This window comes from Indicator indicator, chromosome Z, assembly GCF_027791375.1.
Source record: "Indicator indicator isolate 239-I01 chromosome Z, UM_Iind_1.1, whole genome shotgun sequence".
Lineage (NCBI taxonomy): Eukaryota > Metazoa > Chordata > Aves > Piciformes > Indicatoridae > Indicator > Indicator indicator.
The window spans coordinates 1,909,261-1,935,622 of NC_072053.1; the positions used below are offsets into that span (position 1 = coordinate 1,909,261).

Here is a 26,362-nt window from a genome sequence, read left to right on the forward strand (position 1 = left end):
TGTGAAAGCAAACAGAGGTCTTATAAATGTGTTCAACTACAAACAGACGAAAAAATAATAATTTGTTTGGGTTTCAGTTTTTATTTGTATTTTTAGGTTTTGGTTGGTTTTGTTTTCTTTGGTTGGTTGCTTGGATTTGGGTTTTTTTTCCCCTTTTTTTTTTTCTAAAAGGAAGATCTATTGGCAAACTACATCTATGAATCTACAATTCTATGATTATTCTGTGATTTACAAGTAGGCAAAAAAGCCACAGCAGAATATATTCTTCACGTTATAACATGTTTTTCTTGCTGGAAAAAAGCAAGCTGAGGGACTTCAACTACACCAAGTTTGGCTCACAGCTATCAGAGGAGTCCCCAAGAGGATCATCAGCAATGGTGTGGCCAGCAGGAGTAGTGATCATGCCCCCACGCTTTGCACTGGTGAGGCTACACCTTGAATGCTGGGTTCTGTTTTGGGCCCCTCTCTCTAAGAAGGACATTGAAGTGCTGGAGACTGTCCAAAGAAGGGCAACAAACCTGGTGAAGAGTCTGGAGAACAGGGCTCGGAGGAGCAGCTGAAGGAACTGGAGTTGTTTAGACTGGAGAAGAGGAGGCTGAGGGGAGACCTTCTTGCTCTCTACATCTCCCTGAAAGGAGGTTGGAGCCAGGTGAGAGTTGGTCTCCTCCCTATATCAGGTGATAGAACAAGAGGAAACGGACTGAAACTGTGCCAGGGGAGGCTTAGGTTGGAGAAGAATTTCTTTCCTGAAAGAGTGGTTGGGCATTGGAACAGGCTGCCCAAGGAGGTGATGGAGTCACCATCCCTGGAGGTGTTCAAGGAACCTGTGGATGTGGTGCTTTGGGACATGGTGGTCCTTAGGCTGACAGTTGGACTTGATGATCTTAGAGGTCTTTTCCAACCAAAACAACTCTATGGTTAGTTGTATTTAGCAGAACAACAAGAATCAGGGCCAGGTCCTTCAAAAGAGGATCCAGACACAAAGCAGTAGGTACTTCCAGGCCCTTCTCCTTTCCCTTCTCCCTTAGCCTTTCCTTTCTCCCTTACCCTTTCCTTCCCTTCACCATCCATAACTACAAACCATGCACAGAACACCTGCACACATCCAAAGAACAAGCCTAGCATGTCTTCTATTTAAATACTACTTGGCATTTCATTAGGATGTTTCATAGGCCTGCCAATGCCTCTGATGATAAGCAAGCTCATTTTTATCCACAATCAACTAAAACACTGCACAATCCAAACCGAATCACACACAGAGCTCAAAATACAGTTTACTTTATCCATTGCCCAAAGAGATGTTTACCAAAATCTTTACTTTCCCTGCTCCTATGTCTTACATCCTGCTACAGGTTAAACAATCTTTATATGTGTAAAACACTCACCAAAAAAAAAAAAAAAAAGAGAGAATCAGCAAAAATCTTTACAATTACCTTTGCAAAGGGCAGAGTACATTGCCACACAGTAGGCATGGAAGCATCCCAGGCATTACTTTTTTTCCCTGAGCCTTCAGAAAGCAACCAGTGGTTTCAGGTGTGCTCTGAGTAATAAGATGCCATGCAAATGACAGTTCTGAATAATGCTTTGACCATCTGTACTTACTACATATTAAACACAGGCTGAATTTCCAATTAGCAGCATGGAAATAAAACTCACGCATGTAAAACAGTAGGGGTTTTGGGGGGGATTTTTTGGTTGTGGGGTTTTTTTTTGTTTGTTTGTTTTCTTCTTTTTTCTTTTTTTCTTTTTAAGGATATTAGTGTCAGGTCAAAAAGTACAACACTGGGGATTACATTTGCCAGGACAGTGCTTAAACAATCTGTCTCTGTGGAGGTACTGACATGTAAACATAGCTTGAGACAATATTCTCCAACCAGATGTTGACCCAGTGTTGGCACAAAATGTCTGCTGGGGTAAATGAAAAGAAAAAACAAGGACCTAGTTAAAAAAACTGTCCTCGATCAATAGTGATTTACTAGGGGACTTCCACAGTGGTGAGTGAATATCTAGGTTATGCATGGTCAAGCACGGATGCTCTCACCATCCAAAGTCCCTGACTCTGTTTTGTATTGCTCCGGATGGGTATTTTCAAAACAATGTCCTGACTGAGTCAAAAAAGTCATCACTGATGAAAATATGTCAGATTTGACTCCTTCTCTCTTCTACAGTCTATCAACTCTAGTCCACCCTGCTCTAGGTCTTAGGACTCTGTACTGCGTCAATCTTGACTGGATGTGGGTCAAGATAAAGGCAGTTTAATAGAGCAAAAGCAAGGGCCATGTATGGAAACAAAGGGAAACAAAAGATAATTCTCTACGTCCCGTCAGCAGGCAATGTGCTGTCACTTCCTGAGGAGTAAGACTTCAGTATGTGTAACAGTTGCTCTAGAAGACAGTCGTAGTAACAAACGTTTCCCCTCCTCCTTCTTTCTCTTAGCTGTTATTATTGTGCAGATGTCATATGGTATGGAACATCCCTTTGATCAGTTGGGGTCATCTGCCTTAATCTGTGTCCCCTCCCAGGATCTTGCCCACCACCAGCCTACTGGTGAGGGAGGAATGTTGAAGAGACAATCTTGATACCGTGGAGCACTGCTCAGTAGCAGCCAAAACACTGCTGTGATATCAGTGCCTTCCCAGCTACAGAGCACAGAGCTATGAGGGATGCTATGGGGAAAATTTAACTCCATCTCAGCCAGACCCAAATACAGCTGCTCAAAAATGCCCAGAAGCCACTTTTAAGGGCACACCACACGTACCCTGATTTTCACATTACAAAATGCTTCCCTTGCTGCTATTAATCCAGTCTTCATTTTGTTATGAGTACTCATAAATTAATAAAACAAAAGAAGAAATAAATTTTATGAAGGCTCTTTGCAAAGAACAGAGGTAATACAAACTAAGCATGGTGTAGTTCTGGCAATGGGAAAGGAGTCAAACAATGAGAATGAGAATCAGTCTGCATCACTTAACCTTTGGCCCAGGTATGAGTCCTTGAACTCTTTTATTTGGCATAAATGTTTGAGATTCATAGTGTAAGACAAGTAATAATCTCCTCAATTCTAGGAGGCCTAGTGAAATTGCTGATTTTGGTGATGGCAGATTCCTGACAGTTGGAAGAAGCAGACCCCTTGACAGTATTTCAGCTTGGTCCTATAAAGTGACACAGTAGTATGTTTCTTTTTATTTTTGTCTTGACTTACAGTGATAAGATCATGCTTCTGAAGAAAGCCCAATGGTGATTAGGAGAATGTATCTCCTTACAGTCTTATTTCAGTGTTTATAAGTAAATTAGAGTCAGCTAATAAAGCACATGGAAATAATCACAGAATCAAAGAATTGTTAGGGTTGGAAACGACCTCCAAGATCATCCAGTTCCAATCCCCCTGCCATGGGCAGGGAGACCTCACACTAGATCAGGTTGCTCAGAGCCACATCCAGCCTGGCCTTAAACACCTCCAGGGATGAGGCTTCTACCACTTCCCTGGGCAACCTGTTCCAGTGTCTCACCACCCTCATGGTGTAAAACTTCTTCCTAACATCCAATCTGAACCTACCCACTTCTGATTTTGTTCCATTCCCCCTAGTCGTGTCACTACCTAAAAAGTCCCTCCCCAGCTTTCTTGTAGCCCCCTTCAGATACTGGAAGGCCACAGGAAGGTCTCCTCGGAGCCTTCTCTTCTCCAGACTGAACAGCCTCAACTCTTTCAGTCTCTCCTCATAGGAGAGGAGCTCCAGCCCTCTGATCATCCTGGTGGCCCTTCTCTGGACACCTTCCAGCATGTCCATATCCCTCTTGTAATAGGGGCTCCAGAACTGGATGCAGTACTCCAGGTGGGGTCTCACCAGAGCTGAGCAGAGAGGGAGAATCACCTCCCTTGACCTGCTGGCCACACTTCTCTTGCTGCAGCCCAGGCTCTGGTTGGCTTTCTGGACTGCAAGTGCACAGCTCCTGCTGAGCTTCTCATCCACCAGCACCCCCAAGTCCCTCTCCTCAGGGCTGCTTTCCAGCCAGTCACTGCCCAGCCTGGATTTGTGCTTGGGATTGCCTTGCCCCAGATGCAGGACCTTGCACTTGGTCTTGTTGAACCTCATGAGGTTGGCTTGTGCCCACCTCTCCAGCCTGTCCAGGTGCCTCTGGATGGATCCCTTCCCTCCAGCTGTCTGCTGCACCACACAGCTTGGTGTCATCAGCAAACTTGCTGAGGGTGCACTCAATGCCACTGTCCATGGCACTGACAAAGATGTTGAACAAGACTGGTCCCACGACTGATCCCTGAGGGACTCCACTTGTCACTGGTCTCCACTGGGACATGGACCCATTGACCCACTCTTTGGGTGTGGCTGTCAAGCCAGTTCTTTCTCCATCTCGTGGTCCACCCATTAAACCCATGTTTCACCAGTTTGGAGACCAGGATGTGGTGTGGGACAGTGTGGAAGGCTTTGCTCAGGTCCAGGTCAATGCCATCAGTTGCTCTCCCCTCATCTATTCATGTTGTCACCTTGTCATAGAAGGCCACCAGGTTTGTCAGGCAGGATTTGCCCTTGGTGAAGCCATGCTGACTGTACCCAATCACCTCTTCACTATTCTTCTGTCTCAGTAGTGCCTCCAGGAGGATCTGCTCCATGATCTTACTGGGAACAGAGGTGAGACTGCCTGGCCTGTAGTTCCCTGGGTCATCCCTTTTTGAAAATGGGAGTAATGTTTCCCCTTTTCCAGTCAGTGGGGACCTCCCAGGACTGCCATGACTTTTAGAATATAATAGAGAGGGATTTAGCAACCTCACCCCCAGTTCCCTCAGCACCTGTGGGTGTATCTCATCAGGTCCCATGGACTTGGACACTTTCAGATTCTTCAGGTGGTCCTGAACCTGATCTTCACTCACAATGGGCAGTTCCTTCTGTCATTATCTTCTGTGATCTCGGGAGTGCAGCTGGAGCCCTTGCAAGTGAAGACTGAGGTAAAGAAGTCATAGAGAACCTCAGCCTTCTCCATGTCACTTGTCTTTCCGGTTTCCTTTCAGAGGGGGCCCACACCTTCCCTAGTCTTTTTACCATTAATATACCTATAGAAATTTTTACTGTTCCCCTTGATCTCCCTGGCTAGATTCAATTCAAACTGTGCTTTGGCTTTCCTAACCAGGTCTCTTGCTGCTCGGGCAGCTTCCTTATATACCCCCATTCCAGATGTCCTTTCTTCCACTCTTTGTAGAGTTTCTTTCTGTGTGACAGCACGTCCAGGAGCTCCTTGCCCATCCAGGCAGGTCTTCTAGCATTCTTTCCAGCTTTCCTCTTTGCAGGGATACTTTGCTCCTGGTCATGGAGAAGGTGATCCTTGAATACTGACCAGCTGTCCTGGGCCCCTCTTCCCTCTAGGGCTTTGTCCCATGATACTCTGGCCAGCAGATCCCTGAAGCGATCCAAGTCTGCATGCCTAATGTCCAGGGTTGTAAGCTTGGGATATGCCCTCCTAGTTGCTCTGAGTATCTTGAATTCTATAGCTTTATGGTCACTGCAGCCAAGATTATCCCTGAGCCTCATACCGGTCACCATCCCATCTCTAGTGGTGAGAACAAGGTCCAGCAGTCCCAAGGGAGTGGTGGAGTCCTCAATATTGGACACCTGTAAGATTCAGCTTGACAAGGTGCTGAGCCCAGACCACGTTTTTGCCAAGAAAGGTTATACCAGATGATCCCTGAGGTCCTTCCAACCTGGGATTCTATGACTTCCTGAAACAGACTTGCAGTGCTGCATCACAAAATTGCTCAAATTCTGCTTTTATTAGAAAATATTTTGGAAATGTAGTCAACAGACACCAAAAACTCCTAACCAGACAGTTTAAGATTTTGAAGTGTTATTTGTATATATATATGTGTGTATATATATATATATATATAAAATAGAAATATTTTGCCTGCTTTTTATTTCCATTTAAAAAAAAAAAAAGATAGGCAGCTGTGAGAATTGGGTCCTAAATAGAAGCAACGTGGTCCCAACTACCAACTGTATTGAAATTAAAGGGTGAATGAGAATTACAGAACATTTTAAAATTAGCACTCTGCTGGAGCTGCATTGCTGTGAGAATTGGGTCCTAAATAGAAGCAACTTGGTCCCAACTACCAACTGTATTGAAATTAAAGGGTGAATGAGAATTACAGAACATTTTAAAATTAGCACTCTGCTGGAGCTGCATTTTATGAAGCAAAATATTTTCTAGGTTCAGTGGGTTCCAGTCCCCATGAATAATCTGTTCTGTGCAAACCATCTCTGAAACATAAAATGGCAGAGCAGTTGTAAGTATTACACTTCTCTTTGTATCATCTGTATCTGAAGATATTCAAAGGACAGTTCCTGCTGCTTTTAGTTCTGCGAAAAAAAAAAAAACACTTTTTTTTCTCTCAAATTTTGAAAACAAATTTGCTAAAAATAAGGAAGCTTTCAATCAGTGATTAAGACATTGAGGAAAGTTAAGGTAAAACAAATTAGAAATGCAATAAATGCATCAGCATTTGTAAAGATTTCTCTCTTTTTTTTTTTTTTAACTTAAAACAATACAGTATCTGCTGAACTCTACCATAACCTCATGTCACTGCTGTAACTGATAAGTGAAGAACCTCACAAATAAATGTTCTTGTTGATAAGCTAACCACAGGCAACTCTTTCTGATATCTGTATTCTCAACTCCAAACCACCCAGCCAGAGAACCTCCAGTTCTGGATGTTAGAGAGGCTTTTGCAACACTCAGAGTTTTGCTTGTTTGGGGTTTTCAGGGTGGGTTATGTTTTTTTCCACCCTGCTTTGCAAACAGGCACAGCTCTCGGTACAGCGTGTGCAGGACACGGCGCAGAGCGGAAACTCGCAGTGCTGCTGCTCTGGAGGAAGTACCAGTTTCTATACTTGCCAGCAGCTTGAAAAACCTGAATTTATGAGCCTGCAGAGAGGCAAGTCTGGACACCTGTGCCCCTTATCAAAAGCCCTATATCTGCATTTCCTTCCCAGATGGTGAAACAGCAGATACGTGCCCAGGTGCATGCAAGGCTGCCCAGCAAAAATCAGCTCTGGATACTGCTTCTAAGCAAATGCTGAGGGAAATGACCAAGGAGCTTGAGTCAAACAGCCACAGAATCATAGTCAAAGCAGGGCTTGGGAGGGACCTCTGGAGATTATCCAGTCCAACCCCTGCCTGCTAAAGCAGGGGCATGCATATCAAGTTGCCCAGGATCACAATGGCCAGGTGGGTTAGGAATCACTCCAGAAAAGGAAAATCCACAACCTCCCTGGGCAGCCTGCTCAGGGCTCCATCACCCTCAAAGTGAAGAATTTTCTTCTCCTATTCAGGTAGAACCTCCTGGGTTCCAATTTGTGCCCATTGCCCCTTGGTCCTGTCACTGGGTACCACTGGAAGTCTGGCCTCATCCTCTTTACCTCTGACCTTAAGTGATTGATCAGCATTAAGAAGATCCCCTCCCAATCTGCTCTTCTCCAGGCTAAACAGTCCCAGGTCTCTCAGCCTTTCCTTCTCACAGAGATGCTCCAGACCCCTCATACTCTTCACAGCCTCTGCTGGGCCATCGTTCTTGAACTGGGTAGCCCAAAACTGGACACAGGACTCTAGATGTGTCCTCACTAGGTCAGAGTAGAGGTCAAGAAGAACATTCCTCAACCTGCCAGCAGCCATGCTTTTCTTGATACAACCCAGGAGACCAATGTCAACAGAAACACTTTGCTGGCTCATGGTGTATTTTTCTCCACCAGGATTCCAAGGTCCTTGGCTGCAGAGCTGCTTTCCAGCAGGTCAGCCCCTCACTCATACTGGTGTAGGGGATTATCCCCCACCAGGCACAGGACCCTACACTTGCCCATGTGGAATTTCATAGGGTTCCTTTCTGTTTAGCTCTCCAGCTGACCCAGACCTTGGCATCAAAACCTTCTGGTGTGTCAGTCACTCCTCCCAGTTTTGTAGCATCAGCAAGCTTAGTGATTGTCCACTCCATGCCTTCATCATTAATGAAGACGTTGAACAAGATTGGACCCAGTACTGACCCCTGGGGAATACATTTAGCACTGGACCCACAGCACTAAGCCACCTCCAGCAAGGGTCATGGCTGGCATCACTTTCATGTCTGTTAGCTCCAGGATGACAGACTGTTCACTTTTTTCAGGCTGAGTGTTACTGGCTCCAGCAGCTGTTCATTAGCAGGGTTTTACAAGGCTCTGCTATGTCAGTCAGTGTTGGTATGTTGCAGAAACAGGCTTTGAGATAACCTGCTTCTTGAGGCTCAGCACCCTGAGAACAGTGCAGCTCCCTGAAGGAGATGAGGCACCAAGAAAAGAGACGTGGAACAGTCCCTGCAAAAACATACGAGTCTCCTCCCCCACACTACCTGTCTGGTTGGAGCTAAAAGTACACCTCATGCTTTTTGTACACCTCTGCAAGAAATGTTACTCTCTGTATGTTGTGCTAGTTCTTCCCAAACCCACAGACACAATGTTCCATCAGCTCTTTGGCAGGTTATCCTACATAAATCTAAAGATATGGTCTTGATCCATGCTGATAACTACACAAATCTCAATGTCAAAATCTAAAAGATTGCTGGTTCCATTTTGTCCTGCTTACCTAAGAGGCAGGGTGCAAGGACTGGAGTCAGGGAAAAAAACAAAATAAAACAAAAATCCCCAATGTTTTTCACCCCATAGATTCAACAAAATTATTAAGAAAGATTTTATATACCTATGAAATTATGTTGGGAAAAAACCAACAAATTAAAAATTGAGTACTTTCTCTATGAGTGCAACTCAAAGATTATACCATGATGTTATGATGTTACTTTTGCTTTTGGTTACTCACTTTTCCTCAAAAGGAAAGAGGGAATTTTAATTTTTTTTTTTTTTGGTACATTGAACAACATCTGCTTGTGGGTCAAAGTAAGCAAATCTCAGATGAACCATAAAAATTGCCCCAAAGAGTCCAGTACAGCTGTGAAACAAGTCACATGCATGTACATTCTGAGACTTCTGTAATCAAATACTTCTGCCCAAAGCACAACATAGACAGACTGACCTCCTTTGATTCCATGCTGTCCTTGGCCTCTGTCACCTCATCAGGGTGATGGGAAAATGAGCAACTCAAGAAATCTCTTACTGCCTAGTTACTGATGTGGATGTTGTTTGGTATGAACAAAAATTAAAGCTATGTTACTTGTTTGATGAATTTAAATCAGGATATAGCTCATGCAGATCAGCTCAGAGACAGGCCCATACCTTTTGTTTTGCATAGAATTCAATGTGGGGAAATTAATTCTTACACTGCATCTAAGTTTCAAAGGAAATGCAAAATACTTAATAACAGCTTTAACAGATTTTATAGAGTGATAATGTGGCAGTCAACTCTTTGGCATTATTTAGTTTCCTTTCTTTCCTCTGTGTAGGAAAAAAAAAAAAAAGCTGTGGCCATTCCTAAAAAGAAGAAAGAAGGAAAATAGAAGTTTTCTCACAGAGTTGGTAAAGATTTTAGTTTATTTTGTAGCTAATATTTGCTCAGATATCCACAGAAGAGGAAAAAAAAAAAAAAAGGAAAGAGAGTGAAGGAAAGAGGAGAAGGAGAGAAAAAAGATTTTTTAAAAGCCCACAGTTGGACCATTTTGGTTAAGAAATGTAAACTCAGAAAGCAGCAGAACTTACAATTGCCAGAAATCAAGCCAAGGCTTGCTCGTTCTTGTTTATACTTGGACAGACTGTCCCAACAATTGTTTGAAAAACAACTCCAAGCTAATGGGAACTGCTGCTGGAAATCTGACCCTATCACCTTTGCTCACACGTCAAAATTAATTATGAGTAGCACCACTTTCATTAATGGAGGTACTCACAGAGTAACTACCAACAATGGAAAACAGCAGGGAAAATCCAGTTCACCACGAACAAAGAATGACGAAGTGCCAAGATGCTGTTTTGAAACAGCAAAGAACAGGATCTTCAGAAGATTCAGTCTGAGTCAGTGTGTGCAACAACAGTCCTGTCAATAAACCAGACCTATTGCATAATAAAGTAAAAAAAAAAAAAACCAAAAAAAAAAAAACCACCCCAAACCTGGTTTCCTTGTTTTTCTCTACTGTTGCTGTTACTGTAGAGCCAAACAGTTGGGAAAAGGAGAAAAACAAAATGCCTTAGCAATGCTTTTCTATAATGAGAACCCAAAATGTCATCTGCTGTTGTTTTAGAATATGGCCCTCTGAGTTTCAATCTTCTCCTTATACCATCCTCTACAAACTTCTTCAGAACAATTGTGTATTTACTTTTATTTCCCCCCCCCACTTCATGTGAAAGTAAATACTATGAAAGAACCAATTACCAAAGGAGAATCAGCAAGAACCTAGCAGAAGGACTGCATTAATAAAGTTCAGACTTCCAAGGCACTGGAAGCTCTGGAGTCTCAAGGCAGATTGCCCTAGAACACTTGCAGCCTCCAGCATTCAACCAGGAAAATAGCTGGTGGAAACCTGCTTGAAATCTCTGAGAGCAGGGCTGTTGCTAACAATGCAATTCTGAAATTATATAAGGAGTTGTGTGCCTGATTTCAGTTAATTATCTTGCTGCTATTTATACCTAAGGCTTCTTCCTTGTGCATCAGCCCTTATGGCTTTGAAACAATGATCTATTCTTCTGGTTATTCTTTGGGTTTTTACTACTTCATACTCAGTTTCTTACATACAGAAGATGTTTCCTTTGTACTATATTTTATGTCAGACAGTCCTAATTAGCTGACTTTTTCTATCCATTCTCTAAAACAAGGATTTTGATAGAAACCTGGCTGAAACAGGAGAGGTTTCCCTATGCAGACTGCCAAACATAAATGGGGCTCACCTTCACAGTCCTGCCCTCTGGCATGAAGAGTAACAGATTGTCATGCAAGAGGTTTCCTTTCCTGCTTCAAGACAGTATTTAGTAGTACATACGCATATTTAAATGTGAGTACTTTCTTGTATCATAATAAATGCCCAGGATAAGCCCTCTCTACAATTGCTTCTATGGCAGCCTCTCCACTAGGCATAATGGTTCTGTGTAACTCATACTGGCAGTCAAATGTAATGCCACTTACACAAATAAATCTGCTATATCAAAGAATCAGAGAATGTTAGGGGTTGGAAAGGACCTCACAAGACCATCAAGTCCAACTCCCTTTCCAGAGGTGGATCACCCGGGGTAGGTCACAAAGGAAAGGATCCAGACAGGTTCTGAATGTCTCCAGAGGAGGAGACTCCACATCCTCTCTGGGCAGCCTACTCCAGGGCTTTGCCACCCTCACAGTGGAAAAAGTTTTCCTTTATGTTCAGGTGGAACTTCCTCTGCTCCAGCTTGCACACACTGCCTCTTGTTCTATCATTGGACATCCCTCAGCAGAGCCTGGCTCCATCCTCCTGATACTGCCCTTCACATCTTCACCAACACGAATGAGGTCACCCCTCAGTCTCCTCCTCTCCAAGCTAAAGAGCTCCAGCTCACTCAGTCTCTCCTCATAGGAAGATGTTCCACTCCTTTCAGCACCTTTGTTTCTCTGTGCTGGACTCCTTCAAGCAGTTCCCTGAGGTCCTTCTTGACCTAAGGAGACACAATATTCCAGATGAGGCCCCACCAAGGCAGAGGAGAGGGGAAGGAGAACCTCTCTTGACCTACTCACCACACCTCTTCTAATACACCTCAGGATGCCATTGGCCTTCTTGGCCAAAAGGGCACATTGATGGCTCATGGTAAGCCTTCTTTCATTCAGATGTATCTCAGCAGAGCTTGGTGAGATATGCTTTTAACTACTGGTGCTGTTGCCTACTGCTGACAAGAGTTTGCCTTCCAAAGCTCTGCTCACCACACTAAATCCACTTAATGTCCATGTACAAGAGGAGGCCTTCAAGGGTCTGTGCTTGGGCTGGTGCTGTTCAATATCTTTATCAATGACACAGAGCAGGGGATAAAGTGAGCCCTCAACCAATTTTGCAGGTGACACCAAGCTGAGTGATGCATTTGACATAGCTGAAGGACAAGACGCCGCCCAGAGGGAACTGGACAACCTTGAGAAATGGAGCCATGTGAAACTCATGAGGTTCCACAAAGCCAAAGGCAAAAACCTGCACCTGCGTAGGGGCAAACACTGAAACGGCCAAAGGATGAAGGGATTGAGAGCAGAAAATGATCTGCGGGTGCTGGTGGGTGAAAAGCTGGACATGAGCCTGCAATCTGCACTTAGAGCCCAGATCCAGCCATGTCTTGGGCTGATCCTCCAGCAGAATGGGTAACAGATGGAGAAAGGGGATTCTGCCCCTCTGCTGCAAGCTGATGATACCCCCACCTGCAGTGATGGGGCCAGCTCTGGAACCCTCAGCACGGCAGAGGCGTGGAACTGTTGGAGAGGGACCAGAGGAGGCCACAGCAATGAGGTAAGGGCTGTGTTATGAATATTGTTATGAATATGTGATTTGTGTCAAGGGGTGAGTTGGGAGTGAATTTCAAGGAGCTTGTTTTGAGGGATCGCAAAGAGCCGTTCTCGAGGGTCTCAGGCTGGCTTTTTAACCAGACAGACCGAAGATAAAAGCGGTGCTGGCTCTGCCTTGGAATGTGTGGATTTCAGATATGAAACCTTGGGAACGGTGCATGTTTAAGGTGGGAGGCCTTTGGCAGACACTGTAAGAAAGATTGCCTCATCTTTTGATCCCATCCTGCTCCCGAGCACCCCAGAACATTCTGGGAACTCCCTGCCTTCTATTTAACATAAGCCTGTTTATGTAAATGAGATAGCTATATAAGAAGGAAAAAAAGCTATTGCTGTTGCTGTATTTTTGTCCCTTTTCTCAGCCCAGTGCACTGCTTTGCTTGCCTTTATTCCCAATAAAATTTTAAAAGATATTTTTTTTGGATAGCGTATTTATAACAGGCTGGAAGTCCTTCGCTGTGAGGCCAGGCTGAGAGAGTTGAACTTGTTCAGCTTCTAGAGGAGAAGGCTTCAGGGACTTCCATCTTCTTGTGGCCTTTCAGTATGTAAAAGGGGTGATCAGAAACCTGGGGAAGGGCCTTTGAGCAGAGCCTGTTGTGGCATGACCAAAGGTGATGGGTTGAAATTAGAAGAGAGAGAGATTCAGGCTGATAAGGAAGAAATGCTTTATGCTGAAGGTGGTGAGCCTGACCCAGGTTTCACAGAGAAGTGGTAGGTGCTCTGTCCCTGGAACCATTCCAGGTCAGGTTGTCTGGGGCTCTGAGCAGCCTGCTCTAGCTGCAGATGTCCTTGCTGAATGCAGGGGAGTTGGATTGGATGACCTTTAAAAGTCCCTTCCAACTGAAAACATTATGTGATTCGATGATTCTACTTCATGGGACTAAAATGTGAGCACATAATTGACTTATTTCAGTCCTGTGGTGAAGTTTAAAACAAACAACTAGGAAGATCAAACAGAAGAGGATAGCTATAAACACTTTATAAACAGCCTCTTTGTGTCAATGAAGTAGTCAGAAGCAGCTGCTGGTATTGATCTCAATATTGGTTATTTATAGCATTTCCTGCTATATTCTACCATAGGAGATGAAGGCTTTTCTAAACTGCTGGAAAACAGATAAACTGAGAACAAGCTTTTTTAGTAGCAGTAGGTGGCATTCTCCTAATTAAAGGTCATAAAGTAGGAGGGACTATCTTGCTAATATCTTACACAACCTGAAAGGAAATACAAAGCTTTTAAAAGTGCGAGGTGTCCCTGGCCATGGCAGGGAGGTTGGAACTGGATGATCCTTGTGGTCCCTTCCAACCCTGACTGATTCTATGATTCTATGATTCTAAAAGCTGTCCTTGGCAGCGATGCAAGCCTCCACCATGCAGATGTTCTCTGCTACTCTTGCCATAGTACTGCAGAGGCTACAGAGAAGTCTTTGGGGTTTTGCTTGGGCACAAAAATCTCCTTATCTAAACCTGTTTGAAGAGTCAGGCCCCAAAGTAATTTGTGGGTGCAACTTTCACCAGCATCTTTTCAACCCTTTAAAGCTACCTCAATCTGTCAGAATTTAACAGTGGTTGGGAATTTCTACCTCCAACAACAAATGTTTTTCTCTGCTCACTTTTCAAAATTCCATCACTCAAATCAGCCAGAATTTATCTTTCTTTGTTTAAATGCTTTAAAAACCCAACACAGTGATTATGGCTGCTTCTGATGTGCTAACATTTGCTTAACATTAGCAGTAAATATTTGCCAAGATATAAAAAGCACTCAATCTTCTACCCCCACCCCCAACTATTTCCCTCCACTGAAAACATATGTTGGTAATGAGGGATAAATAAAAGGTAATTAAAGCCTTCACATTTAACAGTGAGATATTTTTAAGTAATCCTTAGCAGTGTGTAGCACATTAGGCAGCTTCACTGGAAATAACAGAGTTTAGAAAATAAAGCACAAGTATGCAACACAAAACGGCCAAACCTTGTTTTCCCTTAACTGTTGCTATAGGTTTGGGAAGAAGGGTAATTTGACCAATTTATATATACAGATATATACACATATATACACACACACACAGATACATAGATACCTAAACAAATAAACGGGAATGGCTCTACTGCTGTGCAATGCAGATATAACCCAAGTCTGCAACAAACATTTCTCCTACAGTAGTACAGAGCTCAGCATGGGCTAATTTATCCTGCTGAGAAGGGCAAAACAGCTAATGTTGAGAAATAATCCAGTGAAAAATGTTTTCTCCCCACTCCACCCCCTGCCACTTCTTCATACGAGTGGTTCATGCAGCGTTCACCCTCATGTCCAGATGTCCAAGCATCATTCTTTGCTGAGCTCTAGCAAAACAGGTTTGCAAAAGCTTTGAAATCCTAGATGGTCTGCCAGTGAAATGAGGAGAAAAGAGGTGGAAAATATGAGATAATAGGAAGCACAAGCTGGAGAGAGAGCACTACGCAGGGAGATACTTCCAAGTTTACATAGAACACAAAGCAAGGCTCAGGCATTAGAGGATGGTAATTCCACATCTGTTCGTCACACAAACCTCTTCCTCTTAGCATGTCTGCCACTTCAATTAAAATCCCTGAATGCTTTTTCTGGGTATTCTTAAGCTGTTTTCTTAGCTAATCATGTCTCTGAACGTCTGATGTTTCAAACATGTTGTTCTAAAACTCGGGATTAAGGTCAGCGCTTCTGAAGTAATACAGAAAGGAGGACATGAAACTGCATTCAAATAACTGGACAGAAATTAGCTCACTCATACTAGAATGTTCCTGTTACTGGTAGTTTCCTAAGTCCTTAGGTTGAATAAGGCAGGGCTCCATTTTAGGGAAGAGCTAGCAGGCCAAGGATCTGTGCCCAGAATCTGTGCCAGCAGTGAAACAATCTTGAAACTTGGTGAGACCCAAAGCATCATTCAGTATTTTGCCTGGCTGGGTTAAGTGACAGTGCACTGGTGTACCTTTGGTTAGAGATGAATTATGGCCTTATCTGTAACAGGTAATTAAAGATGATGGGGTCCTCCTTCTAAGTGCAGGCAGTAATTAATTAGAGGATGAAGGGCTGTAGTCCTTGAAATAAAACAAAACCATATGTCTGCAAATCTACTTCAGGCAGATTTTATCTTTACAAGGGCATCAAAGCAAACAAATCTTGGAGCAAAATTTAGGAGTAAGTTCTTTACCATGAGGGTGGTGGAACACTGGAACAGGTTGCCCCCGCCCAGGGAGGTGGTTGAGGCTCTGTTCCTGAGGATATTCAAGGTGAGGCTCAAGGGTCCCTTCCAACCCAGACCATTCATCATGATTCTATGATTTGTGTTTTCGTTCAGGCTGAGTCCTGAGCCCAGACTGTCCTCATCCTCCCCACCTAAGCCTATGAGTTAAAACTCCTGTATTTAACAAGTCTTTGATGGGCATTATCATTCAAACTTCCAGTCCTGGCAAGACTTTAAAGCAGCCATTGCTCATCAGGAGCAACTTTCATACACTGCCCAACATGAGATATAACTCTGGGCATAACCATTCACAGGTTTGTGCTTCTTTCAAGGTTTCAGCTTCTTCACTCCTGTGCTGGTTTGAGGCCAGCCAGAACATCTCTTGCCCCGAAAGGGACAAAAGAACGACACACGCAAACGGATTGGAGAGTGATGGAAAAAGTTAAAATGGAAAAACGAATTGGTGAAGCTACAGAAAACTACAAACTACAAAGCATAGTGGAAAAGAACATCCTAAAGCATACAGAATCCCCTCACAGGATTCCCAAAAGCTTCCCAGTCCTCCCTTACTCCCACCTGAGGGTCTACCCAATCCCTCAGGGCTCTTCCTTCCCCCTCCTCCTACTGCTAGGCAAGTCTCAGGCTGGCCAGGTCTGAGACTGCCCCCCCTCCATTCTCCTCCTGGCATTAGGCCTAGACAGGCCTAAGAGGCCTTGAGGATACTCCCCCGGCATTACCCGATAAGAGAGGACATCTCCCATGGGAGCAGAGAGGGAAGAAAGAGGAAGAGAATGACTCTGCAGATGGCCTTATAGGGTGCAGGACTTATGGGTAGAAATATGCCATTTCCTGTGTCCACCCCTCTGGGTGGGCACCCAGTAAGGACACCAGAGGTGTATCTCATGTAGCAGTGGCAGGGGGCATCCAGCCTAAACTGCCACAACTCCTCTTGGGAGTGATGCAAACCCTGCTACACTGCCAGCATTTGTGCTTCACCACAATGGAGCATCTTTGGAAATGCAGACTATCTCTGGTTTTGGGCACTGTACAGCTCTAAGTGTTAAACCAACAATTAAGATGTTGTCTTAGAGTGCTGGTTGTCTCCATGCTTCTGTCTTACCACTCATTGGCCACTCAAGGAAAGCAAGCATTCAGGCAGCAAAACCACTGCTTGTCTTGTCTGAAATCCAGGCTTGATTCCCTCTCACCAAGGCCACAAGACAGTGCCCTTCACCCATTGCTAGGCACCTAGTACTGCCACACATTCCCTGTGAAGTTCTCTACTCCAAATAATGTTAGCCATGGTTCCTAGACATTAATTTGTGCCCAATGCCATGCCATTGTGTAGGAGCTTGATTCAGAGAAACTGCAATGTGAGTAACAGGAAGAGCTGTAACACTTAGTCACAGAAAGAAGTTCATGGTTTCCAGCCTTCTTAGCCTTGTGTTCTCCTGTCCCTTGGATGTGGCTGCACAGTTACAGATCCAGTGACTTGGCTGGAAAAAAGCCCCTGCCTTGGGTTAAACTGCTGAGGAGATGGAAGGGTTTGGGCTTTTTATAGAAAGGAATTTCACTTGACAATCTTTTGTTATTATTTCTCATAGATACCATGATGGCATGGTACAATATGAAGATATATTTGCGAGAACATTTAGCTTTTTCCCACTATGAGATGTTATCACATCACTATCAGTGAAACCAATCACATAGGCCCTTTGATAATTGTGAAGTATTGTAGTGGTACATGTCCTTCTTCCATGATCAGTTTGTTTACCAAAGGGGAGTTTAAAGAGGAAAATTAATACCTCAGGTGGGACCTTCTGAGAGGAGAGATCACTCTTTCCTTGGGCAAGTAAATGACCCTACTAAAAAAAGAGACACTTCTAGTAACTGGATGGATTGGCAGAGGGGAAAACAGCTCTTAAAAGTGCAAGGAGCAGACAGTCATAGCTCAGATGTGACCCAAAAACAGTGTTCTGGGAACTTGAGAATACTATGGTTGGCTCAAATTGAAGAGGTAGAATAAAGCTTGGCTAAAGCTATGCTTGAAAACCATCATGGATGCAGTGGGCAAGGAGATACTTGTTTATAAACATAAATTTGTGTTGTCTCATGTCTAATCACTTTCAATTTTCCCCTTTCCAAAGGTTATTCTTTTTTTTTTTTTTTTATTTAGTTTGTACTCTGATAAAAACAGTCCTTTGGCCTTCTTGGGGGAGTTCAGTTTCAAGAAGGAAGTCTAGAGAGACTCAAAGCTTAAAGCTACAGCATGGGTACTTCTCAAGCTTATTAAAAAAACCATACTTTAATGCTGCTGTAGGTAAGAATTTTCAAACCAGACAAGTGAGTTCAAAGTTCAAGCCCCTCTGAGCTGTGTTTCTTGCCAAACTTTAGCACTTTTGTTTTTAATAACATCTATGGTCAGTCTCTTAGGTGCAAATCCAGCAAAGGTAGCATAACTAACCTTTAAGCTCCTGTTTGTGCACAAAAACATGATGCTTGTAATTAAATAATTCTGATCTCTGATCTCAGACGAGTTAAGGCAAAACCCTGCAAATGGGTGTGGTTCCACTGACTTCAAGGGCATTGAAATTTTCACTTGTGTGCAAGCATGAACAACTAAATTTTCAGGGATATATGAGAAATTAGAAAGCTACTTTATTGTCAAGGACTCCCATTTTAGAAGAGATTTGCTTCCTTTTTTTTGGTTTTGTAAGAGACTTATAATATGCCATGAGGCCAAACTCAGCTTCCTCCATTTTAATGGTGGGTCAATTGTTGCTAGTCTGAAGTCATTCACCAGTCTGAGGTTTTACATCCCCACCTGCATCATTTTCCAGAACTGTCTGCAGTCTGAAAATCCCCTGTGACACATGGCAGAAATACACTTTTCTTCAAGGTAACCGTCAATGAGACGGGGATGGAACTGGTGGGAACTAGATTTTATGTAATTCTTCACACTCCTCTCTTGATTCTCTATTGGATTTTACACCTTTCTTGGCCAGTATCTACAGCTTTGATTTGACTCCACATGTATTTCACTGCACCAGACGAACAGCGTCTTTGTACATCAAGAGCTGTATTAAAAATATTCTACTTAGTTTATACATATTGCTAAGATAAAACTCAATTTCAAAACATCACCTAAAAGGCTTTCAGAAATGAGGCCATGAGTGGCTAGCCTTGCATATCAGGACAACAGCAAGTGTTGAACTGTCTGAAGTCTGGGAATCACAGTGAGCCTTGGAATTTGATTTTCAGCTGAACTCTTTTCTTGTAAACTCATATATTCGTAAGTTTTTCTCATTCAACAAGAAAAATTCTTCTCAAAACAAGAGTGTAAAGAAACGAAAATTATAGGTTGAGTTTGTAAAACTGAAAGAAATAATCAGATGGGAGATAAGAAGGAAAAAAAAAAAAGCAAAGCAAAACAAACAGAAGAAAAAGGTTATCCTGAGATCTCTTCTTATGTCACAACACAAAGTCATGGTGACATTCAATGTAATGAGAAATGACAAAAGGAAATACTCTCTTAAAACAGTTTGTACTTTAAGTGGTAGAATTTATGTCCTTAGAAGATATACTTAGTCAGAGACATTTTAGACAGAGGTTGCACCACGTTCAAACAAGGGTTGGAAAATTGTCTGTATGACATGAAAAGTCAGAAATACAGAAGGATAATGTTTGCTGTTTTTTCTTGTCAGAGTGATTTTATATCATCCAGTTCAGAGCTTAATTCAGATTTCAGCTTAATTCAAATTTCAGTTATTAGCCTGCCTCACCTGCCTCTTCACTGAAAAACACTAATGCCTCAGCCATCATGACAATTCTGACTCAAGGATATACATTTGTAGAGCCTGGTTACTAGAGACCAGGATATACAATACACACTTAGAGACACACTAGGGATTTAATTTACAGACACTGACAAACCTTTGTATAAGGCTTTTACTGTGACACAAAAAGTAAAAACATGGATAGATGGCAAATGCCTATCTGAGTTCTTTCTACAAGTCAGTTGCATACTTTGATGTTTCATGGTTGAGCCAAGACCTGGACATGCTGGAACATGTCCAGAGAAGGGCCAAGAGGATGATCAGAGAGTTGGAACACTTCTGCTATGGACACAGACTGAAAGAGTTGGGGCTGTTCAGTCTGGAGAGGAGAAGGCTTTGAGGAGACCTTCTTGTGGCCTTCCAGGATCTGAAAGGGGCCTACCACAAAACTGCTGAGGGACTTTTTAGGGTGTCAGGTAGTGATAGGACTGGGGAGAATGGAGCAAAACTAGAAGTGGGTAGATTCAGATTGGATGTTAGGAAGAAATTCTTCACCACGAGGGTGGTAAGACACTGGCACAGGTTGCCCAGGGAGGTGGTAGAAGCCTCATCCCTGGAGGTTTTTAAGGCCAGGCTGGGTGTGGCTCTGAGCAACCTGATCTAACGTGAAGTGGGGTTGGAGCTAAGATGATCTTTGAAGTCCCCTCCAGCCCTGATAATTCTATGATTCTCTGATTATCAGACACAGAAATTAAGAAGAGGTGTGGTTATAGACACCTGCATCTAAAACAACTTGTTATTCTTTATTTTAAGAAGACATGAGAACTAATGTGTATTTTTTCAGATGGATCAAATCTTATTACTTTAATTGTATTGTGCAAGAGATCAATAGAACCTCCACATTTCTCTTTACAGCTATCCAGACAGACCACTCTTCCTCCATTCAAACCCATCCTCTGCAAAAACCCATCTCATTATTTCCTTCATCCAATTTATGCCACTCTGTCTGTCATCAGCAACTTTTCTGGTCCTGTTCAAACAGCCTTCCACCTCTTCAAGCTGAGCAATGGGGGAAATAGCAAAAGCCGGAAGAGTAAAAGAGTGCTCTCCTGGTTGTTAGCTCTTTAACACATCATTGAGCTATGATCTGAAAAAAACACCATGCTGCTTTGTGGCATTGATTGAGATAGAGACAAATTTACCAGTGTCATAAAAAAATTGCACACAATGCCAGAGTGCATTGTTCATGCCATGCACAAACTCTCCTAGCTGTGAAAATAATCTCTGCTATGTATATGCTGCTATCATCATAGCAGCCTGGTTTGTACTGTGTCATGTTATGGGAGTTACAGCAGAAAATATATCAATTTGTGTGAAGAATTTCTCACATCTGAAGGAAGACCTCATCATAATACTTTTTCAAAGCACAAATTCCAACACAACTCAAATGATTATTTTGTTCAACACAAGCATAAAGTGAAGTTCTTTCAGTACAGCCATCCCATTGGCTATTAATTGTGCCCATGGCATTGTGGTTACCCACAAAACAGTTGGTTGGACACAACAGTAATGCCAAAATGAGCTGCCTGAAGGAGAGAGTTAAGATGTTTCACTGCTTTTATTACTTTAGCCAGTCTCCCAGCTCTCACAGGAAAGCAGGTCCTCAGCAGCACACCATTGTTCTAAAACTATTTCTGAGCCTGATCCTGAATTTAGTGTGTGAGTTCCCACCTGGAACACTGAGTCCAGTTGTGGTGCCCCTGGCATAAGAGGGACATTGAACCACTGGAGTGGGTCCAGAGTAGGCCACGAAGATGATCAGAGGTCTGGAGCACCTCCCCTATGGAAACAGGCTGGGAGAGTTGGGGTTGTTCAGCCTGGAGAAGGGAAGGCTTCAGGGATACCTCAGAGCAGTACCCGAAGGGAGCCTACAAGAAGGCTAGGAAGGGACTTTGTAAAAAGGCTTGTAGTGATAGGATGAGAGGGAACAGTTTTAAGCTTGAAGAAGGTAGATTTAGACTGGAGATTAGGAAAAAATTCTTTACAGTGAGGGTGGTGAGACAGTGGAACAAGTTGCCCGGAGATACTCGACACCAGGTTGGACAGGGTCTTGAGCAACATGCTCCAGTGGAAGGTGTCCCTGCCCACAGCAGGGGGTTGCAATGAGATGATCCTCAAGGTCCCTTCCAACCTAAACCATTCCATGATTGTATGACTTTTATGTGGGAAATTTCCTTGCTACTTTTCCCACTACAACATCCTGGTCTGGAGAAAACAAACCAAGTGATGTAAGTTCAATCTGCCCTCTTTCCCACGTTCTGGCTTTGAAAGTCCTTTTAGTGCTATTAAGAGCAAGTTTTGAAGTGCTCTGCAAATTAGGAATTAGCCCTGATGTTATGGAAATCCTTACAGTGTCCATATTGACTGAGCTGGAAAAAGCTGCACATTCGCTAATCTTGGGATGATTTCTGGCACTTGCCCACTTCAGTAAGATTCTGGAAAAGCCTTATATTTAATTTGGTCAAATGATTTGGAACAAATAATTTACTTCTACTTGATCATTTTATGAGAATTTAGGGATTTTTTTTTCCTTGGTTTTGAAAGATTGAGGCATGGACATCAAATTAAAGTAACTGAAACTGTGACTCACCACTTAATGACACCATCACCCCACTGTCTGATTACAATCAGAGGACTTGATTAGGCTACACACATTTCTTGTGTTTACTATGCACAGAGAAGCATTTTACCATAAAGGAAAATACAATGCTCTTGTGAGAAGTATTTATGGGTATGGGATGACAGAGAGCTATGCAGCACTCCCTGATGTAGCATGAATAATAGAAATTATCTGCTGCTGTGGACCTCAGATACTCCCTTCAGCTGGGAGTTGGTGTCTATTAATGTGGGACTAAAGCCTGACCAACAAAGCTAGAGAGCTTGTAGCACACAGTGTAGCTCATTTAGGTCTAAATTGGGCATCCCCCTTCTTTATACACCTATACATGTATATACAAGTAATATTTTGTAACTGCACATGTATGTGTAAGTGCATATCATTAAACACACAGATACTGAATTCCAGTATCTACTTCTTACAGTAACTCCCTTTGTATAGCAAAAAAACAATGTACTGAATTTTCTTTTGTTACAATGGAACGATTCACACTGTATTTTTCTCTTTTATTAGTAAGACAGTTTTGGGCCTTGTTTGCAAGCACCCCCATAAGAAGTTCTCATACAAAGAGTTTGTATACTTTCCTATTTTTTTTAAAGAAGTTGTGTGTTTACTCTTTCCTGTGCATGAACCACTTAATTGTGACACAAAATAAATAAACATAATAGCCTTGTATCCCAGAATACCTATTATCATAAATTAGCTTTGCTAGAAAAAGAGGCCACAGAGAAAACGGTAAGGAAGGAGAACAAAAATATTTATCTGTGTATCTGTCCACTTAAATGTCTCCAGTTCTACAAAAATGTAGTGTTTTAATGAGGACACTTTTCTGAGGTTATATATAGCTTTTAAAAGTCTGTGTTAATAACTGACATTACAGCAGTGCTCAAATTTGGAACAGTTTGGAATATAACACTTAATATTCCAAGAGAATCACTTCAGGAAATATATTTCACATTTCAGTGTTGTAGGACAATTTTAATGCAGAATATATTTAATATTCTGAGACAGGGGTTTAAGGGTTGGTTTGGGGTTGTGTTGTTTTAAACAGAGAAACTGAATGGAAGAAAAACATAACACATGCCCTTCTGCTCACTTCTACAGCAGTAGGTATTGCTACACTTTACCCTGGAAAAGCACAACCTCAGGAAAGAATAATTAATATACCTACAAAGCAGATGTGCTCGAGCTGGCTCTGCTAGTGCCTAGCCCAGGATGGAACTGTGGAGAAGCTGGAGTAAAACCCAACAGCACAGTTGGTGCTGTATTGCATATGGGTGCATCTCCATCAAATGAGGAATTCCCCTGCCCCTTACTCCATTTGGCTGCCTGCATATCCCCTTCTCTACCTGCAAGAAAATTAAATACAAAACAATACAGAGAGTAGAACAGCTCATGCTTTTCATAAAGGAAAACTTACAGATCACTGTGGACAAGGCCATAAATCTGTGCTGTGCTGTGATGATAGATTCCTCTCAGGATAATTAGAAGCAGGATCACCACAAAAGCTGGAAGCCCCCAACTCAAAAGGAAGTAAAGCAGATAGCGCCGCTCCGTGTGTTCGTCATTCATCACCAGGACGTACCAGAAATTAACAGCCTGAAGAATAATGCAGAATATTTATCAGTAGACTTGGTGGATGATTAGCTACCCCCTCCCCACCACCAAAAATAAATCACTCTGAAAGTCATAATGCAGTGTATTTCTGTCCTAGAACATCTGTATATATAAATATTTTTCAACACAAATATTTTACCCTCATTTTCTTCTCTGAAGTAATCAAAAGAGACAGATAATAAAAGAAGCTTATTTATATAACTGTTAGATTTGGCATTAGATTATCAGAGAGGACAGGACACCCTGTTTAGTAGAAAACACAAAAATAGCTTTGTGGTACAAAAGTTGTTTTCTTCTTGGATTGTCTCAGAAAATAGTACAGACAAATCTGATGTGCAATGGGTTTTTTTTTTTTTTTTGTACTATTGCTCAGCTCTATGTCCTTCTTGTAGGAAATACAGTAATCTCCTTCAATGGTTCTGATTGTGGTCCAGTTCTGGGCTCACCAGTACAGTAAGACACGGAGCCAGTTCAGCAAAGGGCCATGAAGATGACTGATAGACTGGAGCATCTCCCCTGTGAGAAGAGGCTGAGAGAAACGGGACAATTCAGCCTGGGTAAGAGGAGGTTTAGGGGGATCTTATCCATGTATACAAATATCTGATGGCTGGTAGTGACAAAGAGGGAGCTAGAATCTCCTCAATGAACCAAGACAGGATAAGACAATGGGCAAAAGTTAATAAACATCCATCCGATAATTCCATCTGAAAGAAGAAAAAGTTTTTTTACTGTAGGAGTGGTCAAGCCTGAGGTTGTGGAGTCTCTGTCCTTAGAAATTATAGAATCATATAATGGTAGAGATTGGAAAAGACCTCTGAAGATCATCTAGTCCATGTCCCCTGCCTAAGGCAGGATCACCAGGGCAGTTCACACAGGAAACACATCCAGATGGATTGTGAAAGTCTACAGAGAAGAAGACTCCAACCTGTCTGGGCAGCCTGTTCCAGTGCTTTGTCACCATCACAGTAAAGAAGTTTTTCCTCACGCTGAAGGAGAACTTCCTGTGTTGCAGTTTGTATCCACTGTCCCTTATCCTATCACAGTACACTACTGAAAAGAGATTGGCCTCTTCTTCTTGACCCCCACCCATCAGATATTTATAAGCACTAATTAGAGCCCTTCTGAGGCTGCTCTTCTCCAGACTAAAGAGCCCCATGTCCCTCAGCCCTTCCTCATCAGACAGATGTTCCAGTCCTTTCATCATTCCCACAGCCTTCTGTTGGACTCTTTCTAGGGTATCCTTGTCCCTCTTGAACTGGGGAGACAAAAGTGGACATGATACTTCAGAAGTGGTCTCTCTAGGGCAGAGCAGAGGGTGAGGAGAACCTCCCTCAAACTCCTGAACACACTTTTAGTAATGCACCCCAGGATACCATTGGCCTTCTTGGCCACAAGGGCACATTGCTGTCCCATGGAGAACTTAACTGTTCTAATGGAACATGGCTACAGGCAACCTGACTGTGTTTGAGCAGATGTTGGACTAGACAGTCTCAAGACGCCCCTGCAACTTCAATGGTTCTGTGCTTCTGTGTAATTTTGTGTAAGAATCTGAGAATAGAAAAAGGCAAATCAATGAATAGAAATCCACATGTACTTCTGCAACTGTATCTTCCTGTGATGATAATCAAATGGCAGGATACCTAAGGCTTTAAAACCATAGATGGTTCAAAATGAAGGAAGGGAATAGCTGGAAATTCCTAAAAGAACTGGCAGTATGACCAAGGAAAGCCTTCAAGTGAAGCAACCAAACAGATTTTTGCTGGGATCTATGCATTTTCTTTAAGTTAACAGTAGACAGATTTCCTATGTGCTGAGCAATTTTTTATGCACATCTACATACATGTTACTACTTTCTAATAAACTTCCGCATTATTTATAATGAAAATACAATTTTAAAATTATTTCTTCACTTCCTCCACTTCAAACTTATTATACCAGCTACAGCTCTGCACATTCTGTAATCACTTCTGGCCTTTTATATGGGGTGAATAAGGGATTGGTTCAGTCTTCTTCTGTCTGCACAAATGTAATTCAAGCTTGTGACTGTCTTGACAGTCAGTGGTGAGAGAATGGACATCTTCAGGCACTCATTGATTTTTACCCAATAATACCCACCTCTCTCCATTTTCTACACAAGGATTTCATACAATGATGTTCATTTATATCCTTAATTTTCATCTGTCTCATATTAGGATAGGTAAGATCCATATAGAGGGACAAGACAATTGCAAAGCAATTATTTCTGTTTGTGAATTTTGCATATTCCCTTCAGCCAAGGCTTCATCTACCAGGTTGCTCAAGCAGACTCACAATCAAGGACTTAATTAGTGGTTTGTGGCTTCCTTCTCTAAGTCTCATCAGTTAATTACTATTACAGACTTTTTTCTGTGATTTATGTAGCACAGATATACAATACTTTCTATCACAAAACATAGAGCATATTGTGTACACTAACAATTTGTTTTCATGAAATTATTAGTTTAGTAGGCATTTAAAGTGCTCCCTTAGAGAATGACATTTTATGAGCACATCCAATGCATGCAATTGTGTTTAATTATACAGCAATTATAATGGCCATTTTCTATCTTCAGTGACTG

The 26,362-nt window shown here is 42.5% G+C and overlaps 1 protein-coding gene across 1 annotated transcript in view; it reads right to left on the reverse strand.

Annotated features, from left to right (window-relative positions):
• ADGRV1 (adhesion G protein-coupled receptor V1) overlaps nt 1–26,362 on the reverse strand; it is a 366,634-nt gene that overhangs the window by 92,055 nt on the left and 248,217 nt on the right. The window contains exon 86 of the mRNA XM_054397457.1: nt 23,569–23,747. Coding sequence (XP_054253432.1) covers nt 23,569–23,747 — 179 coding nt within the window. The remainder of the gene's footprint in view (nt 1–23,568; nt 23,748–26,362) is intronic.